This window comes from Hemitrygon akajei, chromosome 14 (genome assembly GCF_048418815.1).
Source record: "Hemitrygon akajei chromosome 14, sHemAka1.3, whole genome shotgun sequence".
Taxonomy (NCBI): domain Eukaryota; kingdom Metazoa; phylum Chordata; class Chondrichthyes; order Myliobatiformes; family Dasyatidae; genus Hemitrygon; species Hemitrygon akajei.
The window spans coordinates 64,030,270-64,047,426 of NC_133137.1; the positions used below are offsets into that span (position 1 = coordinate 64,030,270).

The 17,157-nt window shown below is 39.2% G+C and overlaps 1 protein-coding gene across 5 annotated transcripts in view; it reads right to left on the reverse strand.

The window, feature by feature from the left end:
• tprkb (Tp53rk binding protein) overlaps window positions 1-17,157 on the reverse strand; it is a 188,015-nt gene that overhangs the window by 131,594 nt on the left and 39,264 nt on the right. For 2 of the 5 annotated variants that reach the window (XM_073066248.1, XM_073066249.1), the window contains exon 6: window positions 4,422-5,062. The exons of 2 other annotated variants lie outside the window; for them this stretch is intronic. In XM_073066248.1, coding sequence (XP_072922349.1) covers window positions 5,056-5,062 — 7 coding nt within the window. In that variant the 3' untranslated portion in view covers window positions 4,422-5,055. Of the gene's footprint in view, window positions 1-4,421; window positions 5,063-6,801; window positions 7,137-17,157 lie in introns of those variants that run through there. One more of the 5 variants, XM_073066250.1, reaches the window with a different exon arrangement.

Genomic DNA, 17,157 nt, shown 5'->3' on the forward strand with positions numbered 1-17,157 from the left:
AAGTCAAATTGAAATGGGTAACCACCCAGGAGATCCCAGCAACCCCCAGTCTCATCGACGTAGAGGAGGCGACACCAGAAACACCAGATACCGCTTCACCTGGAAGAACTGTTTGGGGCCCTAAATGGTGATGAAGGAGGAGGTGTAGGACTTGTCATGGTCTCAGGGAAAAGTGTCATGTGTGAGATCAGTGAGGAAGGACGAGTGGACAAGGGATTTAAGTAGCGAGTGATCCCTTTATATAATGGAAGAGGGAGGGGGGAAAGATGTGCCTCACGATAGGATCCCATGGTGGAAGTTGTGGAGCATGTGTTGGATACAGAGGCTCTTAGGATGGTAGATAAGCACAAGTGGAAACCTATCCCTGTTATGATAGGAGGGGATGGGGTGAGGGCCGATGTGCAGGAAGTGAAGGCGATGTAGATGAGGGCAACATCAACAGTGGTGGAAGGGAAAAACTGATTTTTGAAAAAAGAAGACACCCTAAATGTTCTAGAATTGAAAATCTCATCCTGTGAACAAATGTAGCAGAAAAGGAGGAATGGAGAGGAAACGAATATGCTGTTTTAAAATCAAAATTATATTGTTGGATTGAAAGGCTAATTAATGATATGACAGTTGAAAACCCTTTAGGGAACAATGATTAAAATATGACAAAATATCACTTTAAAGTTGAATATAATTTAGTTCAATTTGAAACCAGAATTTAATTCTGAATTAAATAAGGTCAGAAGACATGAACTGTAAGTTGGCTATATGGACTTGAAAACTAAATTAAAGATTGGACAGTAAACCAGGAATCTTCTTCTTCTTCTTCCTGCCTGTAACACTGCTGGCGTTTAGGGTAGCAATGAAAGCCCTCCACGTCTGTCTGTCCATACAGTCACACAAAGATATAGAAGGATTTTTCATTGCTGTTTCTGTAACAATTTTGCTTGACCAGTCAGTCAGCATTGTTAGTCCTCAGTTGAACCTCTGAAACTAGAGGACTGGTGGACCTCTCTTAGTCTGGCCTCTATCCTTTGTCCTGATTGGCATGGGTGACCCTCCCAAGAGCCAAAGCATAAAGCCCTGACTCCAAGAGTGTAGCTCTCCAGGTCATTGAGGCAGGCAAGCCTCCAAACCCAATGACAGGTTTGTGGTCAGCTTGGAGGAATGGCTAGATCTTATTGAATTCAATGCATCATGTTAAGTTATGGCTGAAAAGGGAAATTCAAAATAGTCTAGATGTTGTATCTCTAAATAAATAAATAAATAAATAGAAATTCAGCATTGCCTATAAAACATTGAGTCTGAGAATCAGAAAAGAGAAGAAAAAGGGAAAATTTAGTCAGTCGTTGTTAAGTCTCTTACAGCTTGTGAAAAGGGAAGTTCGTTGGGAACAAGAAAATAACAGTGAAACTAAGCAAGTATCTTGTGCGTGCCTTCTGAGAAAGGGAATGAAAACCACCCAGAAATAGTTAATGACTCCTGAGAAAACTAAGCGTTTAAATAAAAATAGGTAACAAAAATTTAATGTTGGGGAAATTACTGAAAGCTGATAATTATATGTGATAGGTTTACTGACTACCTAGGATTTTAAAAGAGAGGGTGAAGGAGATAACAGATGCTCTGGATATCATCTGAAATTCCACTGAGTTTGGAGCAGTTCCCTCAGATTGCCAGGGAGCAAGTGTAACAGATTATTTAAGACAGGAGACAGAAAAGAAGCAAGGTCCTGTTGTCTCAATACCAATGGTAAACTCAATAGCTTTTTGCAGCCTTGTAGCTCCTTCCATGAGGTGAGGGAAGCCAAAAATCAAGACTTAAGGCAGTGGGAAGAAAGATCCACTCACAGCTTGACTAATGGCCTTTTGTCAGCTAAAACAGTTGAAAATGATTGAATTAAAAAAATTAAAGTCCATTAATAAAACATTCAATGGATTTAAGTTAAATAAAACTTTAATTATTGTTGTGATTAGAGACACAGCACAGAAACAGGCCCTTCTGGCCCATTGAGCCTGTGTCACCCAATTAACTATCTAACGCATACATCTTTGGTATATGGGAGGAAACTGGAGCAGCTGGGGAAACCTACGCAGTCACAGAGAGAACGTGCAAACTCCTACAGACAGCTGCAGAAATGAACCCAGGTCATTGGTGGTGTAGTTAAAATTTGTATCTCTTATTTTAAGTCTTTTTAATCAAATGCAAACCACGGGAATTGTTCACAGTCCGACTCTTTATTATCCGTCCCTAATTGCCCAAGAGAGGAGTTGCTACCATGCTGTCACTAGTGTTATTTGATTTTTTTTTTAAAGTACTTGTCTTCGCTTCCTATATTAATGAAAGTCACAACACTATTCAAATGAACAGGACCACAATAAATATGCACAAAGCTGGTGGGTCAGATATGAATCGTTTCTGTCCACCCACCACCCCCACCTCCCCTTGCCTTAGTGAGTTACAAATTGACCTCCGTTCAAAGATAAGTCCAAAATGGGTGAGAAGTCGTGTACAAGCATGCTGACCTCCATCATGTGCGGAAGTCACATACAAGCACACCTAACCTGCAAAGTGTTCAGTGCTGGCATGCACTGATATACAGGTGCAAGGAGTACACTGAGACATGAGCTGCAGTTGTCCAGCAATTAATTCACTGCAGAACTGCAACTAACTATGAACACAACCCAGCCCAGTAACCTGACTTGAATACACATTGCTGCTCTTTCATAGTTGCTGGCCACAGATCTGTCTTTACAGCTGCCCTATGAGAATACCTTCATCACACTTCAACAAGACAGCTCAAAACCAACTTCTCATAGACAATAAATGTTTGCACTGCAAGCAAATCCCACATACAGTACTTGATTAAAAAGACCTAAAATAAAAGATGCATTTTTTGAATTTGGTCAGACTGATCCCTAGATTGATTACCACTAATCCTTGACAATTACATTCATATTATTAAGTTCTCAGAAGGAAACCTTTTTTGTGAGGTCATAACATAGCCCTGGATGAACTGTACTACTGTTTCAATAAAAATTAACAACCATTTTCAAATCAATTCAGAGCTCACATCATTATCTGTTGATGAAAAAAAATTGTTTGATAGAAATCAAAAGAAATTTAGGGCAACACACAAAATACTAGAGGAACTCAGTAGGTCAGATTGTCGTCAGGTTGTTTCTGATGATAGGGTAAAATGCCATGAAAATCTGATATATATTAAGCATTTATAAACTACTACCTTGACTTAAGGGATTCAAGTCTGTTTGAAAGTCTTGTGCATCTGAAGTTTTATCAGCTGAAACTATATAAACTTAACATTGCCTGATTACCTAACTCCACCCTGATCTCTGGGGTTGTGGAGATTTCCGTGACAAGCATTATGACTGAATGAAGGTGACTGTTTAATCATCAACAGTAACTGACAGAACATCAAATATGCCCACTTTACTTATCAGATTTCTGGCTCTCGTGGAACAATGACTCAGTATCAGATTAAATGGTTCCATTGTACAGGGTAGAACAGGGGTGAGGGTGGAGTGGGAAAGGGCCAGCATTCACCTCATCAAATCCCATTTTGTCTTTCAGTTAGAACTGTATCTTCAATTTGATTGCCCTAGTGATTTTCTGAGTTGCAACCCTAAACCAAAATCAACCACGGACTTTGGCCACCAATTGTCCAAACTTCCATAGATTTCTGAAATGAAAGGGAAGTAAAATAAGGCTGGATTATATAGGTTATCCAAGTCAACTGCAAGGTGATCAAGTTAAAACTACACCTTTAATTTCTTTGACTGGAAATGTAGGCATTTTATCTTGCCAAAAATTGGTCTCCTTGTACATATCTAGAAAGGAATGTATGGCCTACATATGAAACGCATAGGATCGAGATAGAGGATATACGTTTTTTTTCTTTCTTAAATATCAGTTCTTTCTCATATTTCTGCTGAAACCTCCAAAGAAAACCCATCCTTGCATTTAAATTGCTACCAGGGAAAATAATCAGTTGAAAGAAGGATAATTATATAAAAAATTATATTATTCACAGGTACAACAATGTTCAAAGCTCAAAGGAGGAGGAGGACAACCCAATTCCTCGTCAGTATCACCAACTGAAGTGTCGCAGGAGATCAGAACATCAGGACAGCGGGTGCGGCTGTCAGAAACCTCTACACTCCAGCGAATGCTTTCTCTCTGTTGATGGTGAGAGAGAGTTTGCTGCCGATTCCCAAGTCGGGAACTCAAAGTAAAGTGATGATGCTGACAGTAACATTGAAACAGTGAGGTGTTGGCCTGCCCTCTCACTGTGGAAGAAGTGATACCTCTCTCTCTCTCAATAGTAAGAGAGAGAGCCTGTGGGATGCTGAACTGTTGGGACAAACAGTGCTTTTTGATGGACTCTAGATCATGGTGTCTTTGGGAGCTTTCTATTGCTTGCATGGAGGGTGGTGGCGGGGGCTGAGGCTTTCTGCTGGAACAAGTGAGGGGGAGGGTTGATACTTGGCTTCTGCTTGTTCATGGGAGGGGAGAGGGGGTTTGGAGTTCTAACTGTTTTCTGACATGCATTATTTGGGTTTTTCTTTTGTTTCATGGAAGTCTGCGAAGAGTAAGAATTTCAGGTTGTACACTATACATTCTCTGGTATTAAATGGATCCATTGAACCACTGAACTTTATGATCAAAGAAAATATATATCACCATATACTGTCCTGGGATTCATTTTCTTGTGGACACACTCTGTAAGTCCGAAAACCATAATAGAATCAATGAAAAACCTCACCAGTGGACAACCAGTGTACAAAATACAAGAAACTGTGTAATACAAATGAAAAGAAAGAATTAATGATAAATTAATAAGTAATAGGATAAAGAACAAGAGATGAAGAGTCCTTGAAAGTGAGTCCGTATATTGTGGGAACAGTTCAGTGACAGGGCAAGTGAAGTTGAGTGAAGTTATCCTCTCTGGTTCAAGAGCCTGATGGTTGAGATGTAATAACTTTCCTGAACCTGGTGGTGTGAATCCTGCAGCTCCTGTACATTCTTCCTGATGGCAGCAGCAAGAAGAGATCATGACCTGAGGAAGTTGGACACTGTCTGGTAAGTAACTCATCTGCTAACTGCCCAGATCCTATACATCAATTGTAAGGCACAATTCAGCAGCTAGGTAAAAAGTTCTCTATTTACCTTGATGAGTGCAGAAACTCTATTCCATCCAGAACAAAGCAGCTCATCTGGTTGACATACTGGTACGTCCCTAAATATTCAGTCTCTCCATGACTGCAGCATTTACCATTACATAATCATAATCATAATTACACAGTTGTCAAGATTACACCAACAACATTTCCTGTTATATTATTATAATTGCTGTGTTATGATGATATAGAAGGAGTCAGCTGGAAGAAGGTTCTATGATCTCTTGAAACCTAAATTGAGCTTTTTGGACATCAGACTAAATGCTATGTTTGACATAAGCCAAACACCACACATCATCAAAAATGCACCATCCCTACCATGAAGCATGGTGGTGTCTACGTCATGATATGGGGATGCTTCACTGCAGCATGCCCTGGAAGGCTTGTGAAGCTACAGGGTAAAATGAATGGAGCAAAATATAGGAAAATCTTGGAGGAAAAGCTGATGCAGACTGAAGAGAACTGCAACTTGGGAGAAGATTTGTTTTCCAGCAAAACAATGGCCCCAAGCATAAAGTCAAAGCTACACAGGAATGGCTTAAAAACAATGATGTTAATGTCCTGGAGTGGCCAAGTCAGAGTCCAGACCTCAATCTAATTGAGAATTTGTGGCTGGACTTGAAAAAGACCATTCATTCACAATCCCCATGCAATCTGACTGAGCTTGAGCAGTTTTGTAAAGAAGAAAACTTGCAGTGTCCAGATGTGCAAAGCTGATAAAGACCTATCCGCATAAACTTAAGGCTGTAATTGCTGCCAAAGATGCATCTAATAAATTCTGATTTGAAGGGGGTGAATACTTATGTAATTTTTTTTTTACGTTTTATATTTGTAATTAATTTAGATCACTTTGTAGATATCTGTTTTCACTTTGACACAAAAGAGTCTTTTTCCATTGACCAGTGTCAAAAAAAGCCAAATTAAACCCATTGTGATTCAATGTTGTAAAATGATAAAACATGAAAACTTCCAAGGGGGGGGTGAATACTTTTTATAGGCACTGTATGTGTCTGCCTGGCATGTGCTTTGTATGTGTCTTGTTTTGTTGCAATTTCTGCAAGCTTCACCTTTAAACCTGGAGTATGTGAGCTCCTGCCACAATGGTAACACAATTTATTAGCCGGTTAGGCCTCTATCCACATGCTGCAATTTTGTTCACTCTGTCTTTCATTCCTGATTGCAACTCAATTGTGTCTCTGTCTGCAGTTTCCATTGACATGGTAATTTCAACTGCCCCTTTAAATGTAAGTTGTGCTTCAGTTAGGAGCCATTTTTTAAGGCTTTCTTGTATGACTCCTCAAACTAAATGATCTCTCAGTGCATTGTTAGGCAATGATCAGACCACTTCTACAATTCAGCTAAGTACTGTGAAATGGACTCCCCTTCCTTTTGATTCCATTTATGAAACCTAAAGTGCTCTGTAATCAACAATAGACTTGGTTCTTTTTTTATTGATTTTTTTATGCATTTTCTGCAACACTACAAAAAAAAACCAAGAACGAAATAGGAAATTAATACAGTGCAAGATAAACATACAATGGTAATATAATACAGAATATAATAATTGAAAAAGCACCCAAGTTGAAGTTGTGTAAAGTTAGTATCCACCCCCACTCCCGCAAGAAAAAAAAACTCCAGACCAACCAGAGCAAAATGTAGGAAATATAAATCAGAACATTCAAACCCCCAAAACTGTAAATACAATTAAAAATAGAAGATAATAATGCCTACTAACAAAAAAAAAGCTGAAAGCAAGGGACTGAAAAAGAAACTTAGTCAAAAGGAAAGTTATGAAAATACTCAATAAAAGGTCCCCAGACCTTATGAAACTTTATGTCCGAATTATGAATTGAGTAATGAATTTTTTCAAGATCTAAACAGGACATGATATCATTAAGCCATTGAGCGTGCGTGGGTGGGGCAACATCTCTCCATCCAAGAAGAATTAGACATCTAGCCAGGAGAGAAGCAAAAGATAATATTCGACGTTTAGTCAAACTCAAACATATATCTGTCTCAGCCAAGAAACCAAAAAGAGCAATTAAAGGGTTAGGTTCTAAGTGGCGATTCAGAATACAGGATAAAGTTAAGAAAACATCCCTCCAAAATTTCTCTAGACTAGGACAGGTCCAGTACATATGAATGAGAGAAGCCTCACCACTTTTGCATTTATCACAAAGAGGACTAATATTAGGATAAAATCGAGATAATTTAGATTTGGACATATGAGCCCTATGAACAATCTTAAACTGTAAAAAACAGTGGCGAACACAAAGAGAGGTTGAGTTAACCGACTTGAGAATCGAGTCCCAAACCTCATCAGATAAAGGGATATTTAAGTCATGCTCCCAAGCCATTCTGATTTTATCCAAAGGGGCACGCAGTAAGGATACTAATTTATCACGAATAAAAGATATTAAACCTTTACACAATGGATTAATAGAAAGAAACAAGTCCATAGCATTTTTCTCGGGCATCTCAGGGAAGTTGGGTAATAAAGTGTCTAATTTGGAGATATCTAAAGAAATGGGCATTAGGTAGATTAAACTTAGCAGAGAACTGTTGAAAAGATGCAAAGCGATTATCAATGAAAAGATCTTCAAAATACCTAATGCCCTTTCTATACCAATCATAAAATGTTGAATCATGCATAGAAGGTAGAAAAAGATGATTATGTAAAATAGGACTAGAAAAGGAAAAACCATAGAAACCATAAAATTTCCTAAACTGAGCCCATATTCACAGATTATGTCTAACAGGAGGATTAACAATTAGTCTAGTCAAACTACTAGGGAGTGCAGATCTAAGAAGTGCAGAGATAGATAGATCCTTAGTGGAATTCAGCTCCATTGCTACCCATTTAGGGTGGACAGACTGGCTATGGAAAAAAGACCAGAAGATAAGACAACAAATGTTAGCTGCCCAGTAGTATAGATGAAAATTAGGTAAGGCCATGCCGCCCTCTTTTTTAGATTTTTGAAGGTAAGTTTTGTTAATTCTGGAACGCTTACCCTTCCACAGATAAGACAAAATAATAGAGTCTAAGGAATCAAAAAAGGTTTTAGAAATAAAAATTGGAATAGATTGAAATAAGTATAAAAATTTAGGGAGAACATACATTTTAATAACATTAACTCGACCTACCAAGGACATAGATAAAGGTGATCATTGTGACAAACTCTGTTTTGTAGAGTATAAAAGATTGGCAAAATTTTCACGAAAAAGATCCTTAAAATTCCTTGTAACTGTGATACCAAGATAGGTAAATTGATTATCAACTACTTTAAAGGGGAGGTCATGAAATACTAATACTTGTGCTTCTTTATTAATTGGAAAAAGTTCACTCTTATGTAAATTAAGTTTATAGCCAGAGAACTGGCTAAATTGATCAAGAAGTGAAAGCATTGGAGGTAAGGATGTGGATGGATTTGAAAGAAAAAGTAATAGATCATCAGCATAAAGAGAAACTTTATGTTCAACACCTCCCCCCCCTCCAGATCCCCGTTAATTCAGGACAACTTCAAAATGCAATCGCCAGAGGCCCTACAGCCAAATCAAAAAGAAAGGGACTTAAGGGGCATCCTTGACGGGTGCCACGTTTAAGGTTAAATAACTGGGATTGCTGAGAATTAGTCAAAACAGAGGCGGTAGGACATAGATATAGTAATTTGATCCAAGAGATAAAACTCTGATCGAGGTCAAATTTTTCTAAAACCGCAAAGAGGTAATTCCACTCTATACGATCAAACGCTTTTTCCGCATCGAGAGAGATAACACATTCAGGAGTCCCAGTTGAAGGTGAGTATAAAATATTAAATAAATGCAATATGTTAAAAAAGGGAAAACGATTTTTAATAAAACCAATCTGATCTTCAGAAATAGTAGAGGGTATAACAGTTTCTAATCCATGAGCCAAAACTTTGGCCAAAATTTTAACATCAACATTAAGCAAAGAAATCGGCCTGTAAGAGGAGCACTCTGTTGGATCTTTGCCCTTTTTAAATAAAAGAATAATATATGCCTCATTAAATGAGGGTGGCAATTTACCATAATTAAATGAATCAGATAGTACTGAGAGTAACTGAGGTGAAAGAAGTGAAGAGAATGATTTATAAAATTCTATGGGGAACCCATCAGGACCAGGAGATTTGCCTGACGACAGTGCAGAGATTACAAAAGATACTTCTTCTAATGATATAGGCTCATTAAGTTTTGCTTTAGAATCAGATGAAATCGAAGGGATATTCAAGCTATTTAAAAAAAGGTCAACAGAAATATTCTCATTCAGGGATTCGGAGGAATAAAGCCGAGAATAAAAATTCTTAAATAAGTCATTAATTTCTGAGTGATTTGAGGTAATATCCCCGTTCTCCTTCTGGATCTTTGTAATATGTTGTTTAGCTTTAGAACGTCTCAACTGATTAACTAGAAACTTGCCAGATTTGTCACCATGAGTACAAAAGCGACTCTTACTTTCAAGAAGTTGACATTCAACTGGTTGAGTAGAGAGAAGGTTAAATTTAGTTTGGAGTTCTACACTCTTCTTATATAATTCGGGGATTTTAGTCTGAGCATATAATTGATCTAATTCTTTAATCTGATTAATCAGGTCTAATCGCTCTGAACAGGACTTTCTATTAAGATTCACTGTATATGAAATTATTTGACCCCTCAAATATGCTTTCATAGCATCCCAGACAATCTGGGATGAAATTTCAGATGACGTATTAGTGTTTAGGAAAAAAGTTATCTGGTCCTTAATAAATTTTACAAAATCATCATCCGATAATAAAGTCGGGTTAAAGCACCAATGTTTATTCCTTTGAGGGAGACCAGGAAAATTTAGAGACAAAGTGACTGGGGCATGATCAGAGATCAGTATACTCTGATAGTCACAAGAATGAACAAATTAAATAAGTTGATTATCAATTAAGAAATAGTCAATTCTAGTAAAGGTATGATGAACATGTGAAAAAAAGGAATAATCTCTCTCAGTAGGATGAAGGAAATGCCATATGTCAGAAAGAAAAGAGAGAATAGCTAAAGCAGATTTAGTAGGTAATCTAGTAACAGGGGACAATCGATCCAAACTTGGGTCTAACCAGCAGTTAAAGTCGCCACCCAATATAAGAGAATATAGGTTCAGATCTGGTAATGAGGAAAAAAAGTGTTCAAAAAAATTAACATCGTCAGAATTGGGAGCATACAGGTTAGCTAGTACTACCTTAGTATTATATAATTTGCCAAAAACAATAATAAAACGGACATTTGTGTCAGATAACTTACTATGGAGTTTAAAAGGAACATTTGAGTTGATAAGAATGGAAACCCCCCCCCCCAGCTTTGGTCGGGAAGGATGAATGAAAATGTTGACCTACCCATTTTGACATAAGCCGAGAATTATCAAAACTACGAATATGAGTTTCTTGAAGGAAAGCAATGTCAGCTTTAAGTTGCTTAATATGGAAGAAGACCTTTCTTCTTTTAACAGGATGATTCAATCCCTTTACATTCCAGCTCACAAATTTCAATGGACTAACCATTATCAATTGTTAAGACGTTAAAGGCAGTAGGCATATATAAGATCAAACATTGCAATAACAGTTTGGAAGCAAAAATATAAACATAAATCAATAAAATCAGGACATAGACATGTCCTGGATAACAAGGAAAAACAAAAAAAACAATAGATAGTGTTGGCACTGGAGAATCCACCCCACCCTCACAACCCAAAACTAGATGGCTACCCAAAAAAGCAGCTAGCTCTACAAAACATAGGACACCCCAAAAACCAACTTCCAGTTCCGTAACATTAACATAAGCTCCGTGTAAATAATATAGCAGATACTAACTAATTTATGCACTACAAATCAAAATTACAAATAGGAACAACTTCATCAGAAAGAATATAAAACTTAATACAAAATAATAATCAAGAACTAATCTACCTGCGAGAAACTGAAAAATTGAACAAAAAAGGGTAAAAGGGGGAAAAAAAGGGGAAATTCTATATTTAAAGAGAGTACATATCAGCCGTTTTTAAAAAAGGCAGGTCTTATGCAGTAAATTGACAGGGAGACCTTCAATAAAAAACTCTAAGCCTCCCAAATAAATTAAGACCAGTTGTAGTTCTCTATAGTTAAAGTTATTCAAAAGTAAACTACACAAATGAAATCTAAGTCCACAGGAAAACATTAATTTAAATCATCTATTTAAGAAAATCACACCAAGTCCAAGGAGAGACCAACTAAAACCCTTAGGTTCTCAGTAGTTAAGGACTAAGTTATTCAAATAGAGTCTGGGTTCGCAAAAAAGACTTTAATTCAAGAAATACTCATCAGCCATTTTAGAAAGTCAAACCGGGTCCAAAGAAGTCAAGATGGCTGGAAGATTTCCAACAAACATCTCAGCCTCTCTAACTGACTTAAACCACTTATATTCTCCAGTAGTAAGCGTAATTCGAAGATCGGCAGGATTGCGAAGGGGAGGTTTGAATCCACGATTAAAGAGCTCTTTCATAAAGCCTTTGAACTCGGCACGCATCTTCAGAACCTGGGGAGCATAATCTTCCACGATACGAATGGTATTATTTCAGAAAGTCAGCATGCCTCTTTGGCATGCCTGCATAATCAAACGGTTTTTCACCTGATAACGATGGAAACCCAGGATAACTGGTCGTGCTCTAGAACCCAAAACAGCTCGAGGGACATAAATTCTGTGAGCTCTTTCTAGCTCAGGTGGAGTCGGGAGAAATTCTTTCCCGAAAATCTCACAGAGAAAAGAAAGAGAAAAATTCAACGGGGGAACCCGTTTCAGTGGCCTCTGGCAAACCGAGAATTCGCAGATTGCAGCGCCTGCTCCGATTTTCGAGATCCGCCATTTTGGAAATAAGTTTGCTGCTTTGCTCCATTAAGTTGGAACAGAGAGTTTCCAAATGCTGAACGTGGTGTTTTAAATCCTCAGAGGTTAGGTCGACGCGAGATAAATGTTCCGCTTGATCATCCACTCTGGCGTTAATCTGATCCAATTTTGACTCCAGCTGACTGATAGAGGCTCTAAATTCAGTCTTGATATCAGTTAAAATGTCTTGTCAATTCTGTTCCAGGATAGAGAGAATCTTGGCAGACAAAGACGTGGGAGTTTCTTTTTTCCCGGATTTAGAATTTTTTGTAGCCATTGAAAGATAGACGTATTCACAGGCAGATAAGAAAAAACAGATAGAATAACGAACTAAGGTTTAAAAAGGGAGACACATAGTGCAAAGGTAAGAAATGTAACGGAGCAAAAGTTTGAAGCGACTAAACAATCGTCATCTTACCGGAAGTATGGATTTGGTTCTAAAAGTTCCTGCATTACATTCATGATATCAGCAAAACTCATTTCGGCTGATTTGGTTGAAGCAAACTGTTTGCCTTTAAACCCAGTCCACTCAGCAAAACTGGCACTAGCTTTGCATTGGCAATTTCATTTGCTTCAAAATACTGCTCAATTTACTCAGTATACAATATCCAGTTATCTCTTGGGCACTCAAATGCGTCCATCTTTCTGATGTAACCAGCCATTTTTGCTTTTTTTTATTTATAATTATTATCACCTGGCATTCTCTGTTTATGAACCTGTGAATTTAGTCTCCTTTCTACACTTTTTATCTTAACCATCTTCTCCTCTTGTGAAGAAAGTATGCTGCACTTTTTTTTCAAACTCAAATCTCTCACAATGCTTCAGGAGATAGGTAGTCATCTCAGTTTGCTTAAATCTTCCTTGACACCACTGTTATGTTTTTAACTCCAAAACATAAAACTAATTGAAAGCTGGTTGATGTGTGTCTTAGTTTCTTTTAATTACTTTAGTGAGACGTTCACATATGATGTGACGGTGTGATGACATATGCCATTCATGTACTTTTACAAATACCCCACAATGCATTATGCAAACTACAAAGAATTCCTAGTCAAACAATATATTTACAACATTACTCAAATATTACTGAAATATTAAATTCAGTAATATTAAGGGTACTATTTTTGCTTGTTGTATTCAATCATGCATTGGTACACAACATTCAACCTACTAAGTATTCATTGTATCCTTTGATGTCCAGAAGAATAAACACATTGTGTGTCTTGGAAATGGGCTCAGAAATTTAACTAGCCAGCAATACTCTTGGAAGAAAGAAAACAATGGCTGTGTTTAAATGTGTTAAGGTAAACCAGTCTGTATTGACTTTGACCACCTAATTTAAGAAGCATAAACTCTAAATTACTGTGATTGTATGACTGGAAAGTGGTTATGACGTCCCTACAATTCCATCCCAAGATAGACTGTCATTATTCAAGAATGATGTCATTAAGAGCTTTAGAAAATCTCAATAAAATTTGAAACAACATTCAGTGCAGCATGAGGGATGAAAAGAAGGACAGCAGAGAGTAAAGATTAGACCTGTTCAGCAGTTGGGAACTAAATGAGGCAGGAAGTAAAAATCCTGATGATGCCTTTGAAATATTCAGCAGGAACATCAAGCTGTGTTATGAAATTTGGAACAATGAGTTTGAATTTTAAGGCCTGAGGCAAGAAAAAAAGTGAATCTGCTGATGATTTACTTGCATGGCTCATATATATTGCCAATAATTGCAATTCTCAGGGAATGGATGGAAGCCTATTAGAACTTCTCTTTTGGGACTCAACATACCTGGGACATGCAGAAAGCTTAGCTCACTTAGCACAGGATACAGAGCAAAGGAGGCCATAAGTAGGTGTAGGGAAATGCTGAATACTCAACCAACTAACCCCCAAATCACTCCAGTGGAAGGGAAAAGGAATTAAACAGTGAGACAACAACAACAAAGACATAGAAACAGACTAAGGGGGCCATGTAGCAGGTATTTATACCTGCTCTGTTTCACAGAGAAAACCCTGCGTATGGATCAAACTGTAGGTAATGTTGCAAGCTCAACTATGAGAGCAGATATTCAAAATGAACACAAGGTATACAGAGATACTGCAGAAGAAGAAATGTAAAGACCGATATAAAAACGTCCCTTAATATCCATCTCACTTTGAATGACTAAGCCTCTTCAGCCATCCAGGACAGAGGATTCGACAAGTCAAGTCAAGCCAAGTCAACTTTTATTGTTATTTCGACCATAACTGCTGGTACAGTGCATAGTAAAAATGAGACAATGTTTTTCAGGACCATAGTTTACATGACACAGTACAAAAAACTAGACTGAACTACGTAATAAAAAAAACACAGAGAAAGCAACACTAGACTACAGACCTACACTGGACTACTTAAAGTGCACAAAAACAGTGCAGGCATTACAATAAACAATAAACAGGACAGTAGGGCAAGGTGTCAGTCCAGGCTTCGGGTATTGAGGAGTCTGATAGCTTGGGGGAAGAAACTGTTACATAGTCTGGTCGTGAGAGCCCGAAATCTTCGGACCATTTTCCCAGATGGCAGGAGGGAGAAGAGATTGTATGAGGGGTGCATGGGGTCCTTCATAATGGTGTTTCCTTTGTGGATGCAGCGTGTTGTGTAAATGTCTGTGATGGCAGGAAGAGAGACCCCGATGATCTTCTCAGCTGACCTCACTATCTGCTGCAGGGTCTTGCGATCCGAGATGGTGCAATTTCCGAACCAGGCAGTGATGCAGCTGCTCAGGATGCTCTCAATACAACCCCTGTAGAATGTGAAGAGGATGGGGGTGGGAGATGGACTTTCCTCAGCCTTCGCAAAAAGTAGAGACTCTGCTGGGCTTTCTTTGCTATGGAGCTGGTGTTGAGGGACCAGGTGAGATTCTCCGTCAGGTGAACACCAAGAAATTTGGTGCTCTTTACGATCTCTAACGAGGAGCCATCGATGTTCAGCGGGGAGTGGTCGCTCCGTGCCCTCCTGAAGTCAACGACCATCTCTTTTGTTTTGTTCACATTAAGAAACAGGTTGTTGGCTCTGCACCAGTCTGTTAGCTGCTGCACTGCCTCTCTGTAAGCTGACTCGTCGTTCTTGCTGATGAGACCCACCACGGTCGTGTCATCGGCGAACTTGATGATATGGTTCGAGCTGTGTGTTGCAGCACAATCGTGGGTCAGCAGAGTGAACAGTAGTGGACTGAGCATGCAACCCTGGGGAGCCCACATCTGAGTGGAGAATTTTTCCTCATTTCAGTTGTAAATGGCCCACTCCTTATTCTGAAAGTGTACTACAGAAATGTCCAAACATCCTCCCTGCTTCTACTGGTGGGCTCTTCAACAATTTCATAGGCTTTAATTAAAATTTCTCTCATTTTTCCAAACTTCAAAGAAATATAGTTTCCTTATACTCAGTCTCTCTTCAAAAGGCAAAGCCAGCATCACTGGAAACAACCTTGTAAATCTTCACTACACTCTACCTTTGGCATGCCTTTTTTGTCACTGCCTGGCACCTACTCACTGCTCCTCACCAAACAGTCATGGCATCAAGACGTCAAGGCAGTTGCAAGCTGTACCACTGCATCATATAGCACAGCAGTAAGCCTTTTGGCCCATTATTTTCATGCTGACAATGACCCATTTATTCTAATCTCATTCATAGCACTCTATGCCTTAGCAATTCAAATGCTTATCTAGATACATTTGTTTAAAAGAAGTCTCTATCTCCTTTTCAAGTAGTGCATTCCAGATTATGACCACCTTCTGGTTTTAAAATAAATTCCTCAGATCACTTCTAACTCTTACTCCTCTTGTAAATCTTGTATCCTCAAAGTTTGGAATTCTCTGATATGGTAAAAAAATTATCACTATCCACAGTATTGTGCTGTCTCGTAATCTTGTGTGCTTCTGTCAAGTTCCCTTTCAGCCTTCTCTGCTCCAAGGAAAACAAGCCCAATTTATTCTGTTGCTCCTCATAGCTGAAACACTCCATTCCAGACAGCAACCTAGTTAATCTTCTCTGTACCCTCTCCACTGTACTCACATCCTTACTTCAGTGTGGTGACCAGCCTAAACAAAGTTTTATAAAGTTGAACCATAGCCTCCATGCTCTTATATTCTATGCCTCTGCTAATGAAGGGCAGAATCCAGTACCCTTCTTCACTACCTTTAGAGACCAGTACACCAAGGTCCCTCAGTTCCTCAGTATTCTCTAAGGTCCTATTTTATGGTGTAAATTCTCTCCTGTTTATACCTCCTAAAGTGCATCAACTATTGTGGCCTGCAAGATGAACGTGCAACCTTGGGGTCCACTAATAAGTAAACACGAGGAGGCACCAGCCCTTCAACTCTGAAACACAAGTCAATCGAGGCGAGGTAGGAAGTATGTGTGTGAGGCCAGTTTTCTGTGCTCAGTGTCAGATGTGGGGGGTCCTGGAGTCTCCCAGCCTCCCGGACGGCCATACCTGCACCAGCTGTGTCGAGCTGCAGCTCCTGAGGGACCGAGTTAGGGAACTGGAGATGCAGCTCGATGACCTACACCTAGTCAGGGAGAGCGAGGAGGTGATAGAGAGGAGTTACAGGCAGGTGGTCACACCAGGGCCATGCGAGACAGACAAGTGGGTCACAGTCAGGAGGGGGAAGGGGAAGAGTCAGATACTACAGAGTACCCCTGTGGTCATACCCCTTGACAATAAGTACTCCTGTTTGAGTACTGTTGGGGGGGGGGGGGGGGGGGGGAGACAGCCTACCTGGGAGAAGCAACAGTGGCCAGCCCTCTGGCCCAGAAGGGTAGGGAAAGGAAGAGGAAGGCAGTAGTGATAGGGGACTCTATAGTCAGGGGGTCAGGCAAGCAATTCTGTAGATGCAGGAAAGAAACTCGGATGGTAGCTTGCCTCCCAGGTCCAGGATGTTTCGGATCGCGTTCAAGATATCCTGCAGCGGGAGGGAGAACAGGCAGAGGTCATGGTACATATTGGTACCAATGACATAGGTAGGAAAAGGGAAGAGGTCCTGATAAAAGACTACAGGGAGTTAGGAAGGAAGTTGAGAAGCAGGACCACAA